This window comes from Tupaia chinensis, unplaced genomic scaffold (genome assembly GCF_000334495.1).
Source record: "Tupaia chinensis unplaced genomic scaffold, TupChi_1.0 Scaffold000131_1, whole genome shotgun sequence".
In the NCBI taxonomy this organism is placed as follows: domain Eukaryota; kingdom Metazoa; phylum Chordata; class Mammalia; order Scandentia; family Tupaiidae; genus Tupaia; species Tupaia belangeri.
The window spans coordinates 822154-824302 of NW_006159600.1; the positions used below are offsets into that span (position 1 = coordinate 822154).

Below are 2149 nucleotides of genomic sequence, written 5' to 3' on the forward strand. Positions count from 1 at the left end.
TGTGAGCTAAAGGAAGGAGAACAGAAACTGTTCTCAAAGATGAGAAGTTCCCAAAGGGGGCGAGGATGGGGATGTGAGAGAGGATCCTGAATGGAGCCGGACCCTCGAGGCATCTGTCCCAGCATACGCCTCTGCGGGGTTCAACCACTTCATTTTCCAGCGGAATTTCATATTTCGCACAGGCAGCCCGGGAATGTCTTTCTGCGCAGAACTGAAGAGACTACAACTCCCTTAATCCACTGGAACTGCTGCCTTCCAATTGGACCCGCGACTTTGCAGGGTCTCATGGGAAATGTAGTCTCACGCCCTCCGTAGCCCCTTCTTGGATTTCCCACGCGTTTTCGGAGTCGTCAGCAAGCTAACAGTTAGAAGGGCGCCAGGCAGGTTCCGGGCTAAGGTCCTCGTTGTCTTGTACTGCGTGCTGGAAGGATGTTAGCCTTTGGAGTTCTCGTTTTTTTCTTTTCTTTTTCAACAGGTGGGGAAACATACCAGAGAGGTCGAAAGTTTTCCCAGGTCTTGGGACAGGCTCAGCAGCCAGGACGTCCTGTCTCCCAAGGAGCCCAGAGAGAGAATGGGTCGGGAGGCGGGTCGTCTCTACTTGGGGGTTGTCCTGCCCCCAACTCCGAAAAAAGTCCCCGCGCCCACCACCCTCATCCCCCTGCAGGGTTGAAAAGAGGCGTCTGCGTGAAGATCAACCATTTTCCGGAGGACACGGACTACGACCATGACAGCGCGGAGTATCTGCTCCGTACGTGGGGTGGGGGCCGGTCCGGGACAGACTGGGGGGACCCCTGGGCCTGGAGGGCGGGAGAGGGGCTGGAGAAGGGCCGGGAGCGCTGGCTCTTGGGTCGACTTGCCGAAATTAGCTTCCCAGCCAATCCAAGTCCGAATGCTGAGATCTTCTGGCTGCCGATTGGCTCAGGGGTCTGGGCGGGCTGAAGGGGGATCCTGGATGCTGATTGGCCGCCTTGCTGTCTTTGGCACTCGCGGCGGCTCTGCGTGACTGGTTGTGGATTCCCGGGCTGGGATTGGTCAGTGCGCCCTGGACTGTGGCAATCTGCAGCGGGGAGTGGCCACTCTCGGGAGCTGGATGGGGAAGCCTGTGATGCTATTGGTAGCTACTCCGAGAACGCGGCAAGCCCTGAATAATGATTGGCTGTGGCCTTAGACTGATCAGGAATCGCAAAATCTGGTAGCCTGGGATTTCAGGGGTGGGTGGCAAGGACTGCAGAAAGAGACAGAGACAGAGACGAGAAAGAGATTGATGAAAGAAAAGGAGAAGGGAGGGAGAGAGCGCAAAGAGATAGAGGAAGCCGGGCAGAAAATGGGGGGGTCAGGGAGGCAGAAAAGGAGCAGGGGAGAAGGACCCAGAAAGTGATGAAGCCAGGCAGAAAAAGGCGAGGGAAAGGAAGGGCGGAGAGAGACACCCAGAGAGAGAAAGTGAGTCAGAAAAAGGAGGCGGGCAGAGAGAGGTATTAAGAGATTTGAGAAAGGAAGGGCGAGAAAGAGAAGATAAATAGAAAAAGTAAGAGGAAGACAGGGGGAGTGACAGGGGAAAATAAAGGGGGGGAGGGCATACCAGGAGAAAGAGAAATAGAAAAGGACGAAGAAAAGGGAGAGAAAATCAGAATAAAAACAGACATGGTTAAAGCAGGCGAGAGAATGGGCAATAGAATGGAATAAGCCAAATAAGACAACCAGAACACAGCCAGAGCGGAACTAGGACTGGAGAGCAGCGGGGACCGCCGCGGGCCGCGGGCGCAGGCGGCCGCCCTGACGGCCCTCGCCCCTGCGCCCCCTCCGCCCTTTCCCTTTCCTCCCTTCCCAGGAGTTGTCCGAGCCTCCAGCATCTTCCCCATCCTTAGCGCCATCCTGCTGCTGCTCGGGGGCGTGTGCGTGGCGGCCTCGCGCGTCTACAAGTCCAAGAGGAACATCATTCTGGGCGCGGGGATCCTGTTCGTGGCAGCAGGTGAGAGGCAGAGGGAGGGGGAGGCGGGGCGGGCGCCCCCGCCGCGCGCACGTGTGTGTGTGTGTGTGCAAGTGTGCGCGCGCATGTGTCTGCAAAGCCGCCCTGTCCACGGGCCCCCGGTTCCTCCCAAGCTTCGTCGCCACCCGCTGGGTAAGGCAGGTGTAGGCTTCCCGCCGTCTA

The 2149-nt window shown here is 57.8% G+C and overlaps 1 protein-coding gene across 1 annotated transcript in view; it reads left to right on the forward strand.

Annotated features, from left to right (window-relative positions):
• The window catches only part of CACNG8 (calcium voltage-gated channel auxiliary subunit gamma 8), a gene marked incomplete at its 5' end in the record, with an annotated part of 19914 nt that overhangs the window by 11759 nt on the left and 6006 nt on the right, over positions 1-2149 (forward strand). The window contains 2 exons of the mRNA XM_014586365.1: positions 665-748; positions 1829-1969. Coding sequence (XP_014441851.1) covers positions 665-748; positions 1829-1969 — 225 coding nt within the window. The remainder of the gene's footprint in view (positions 1-664; positions 749-1828; positions 1970-2149) is intronic.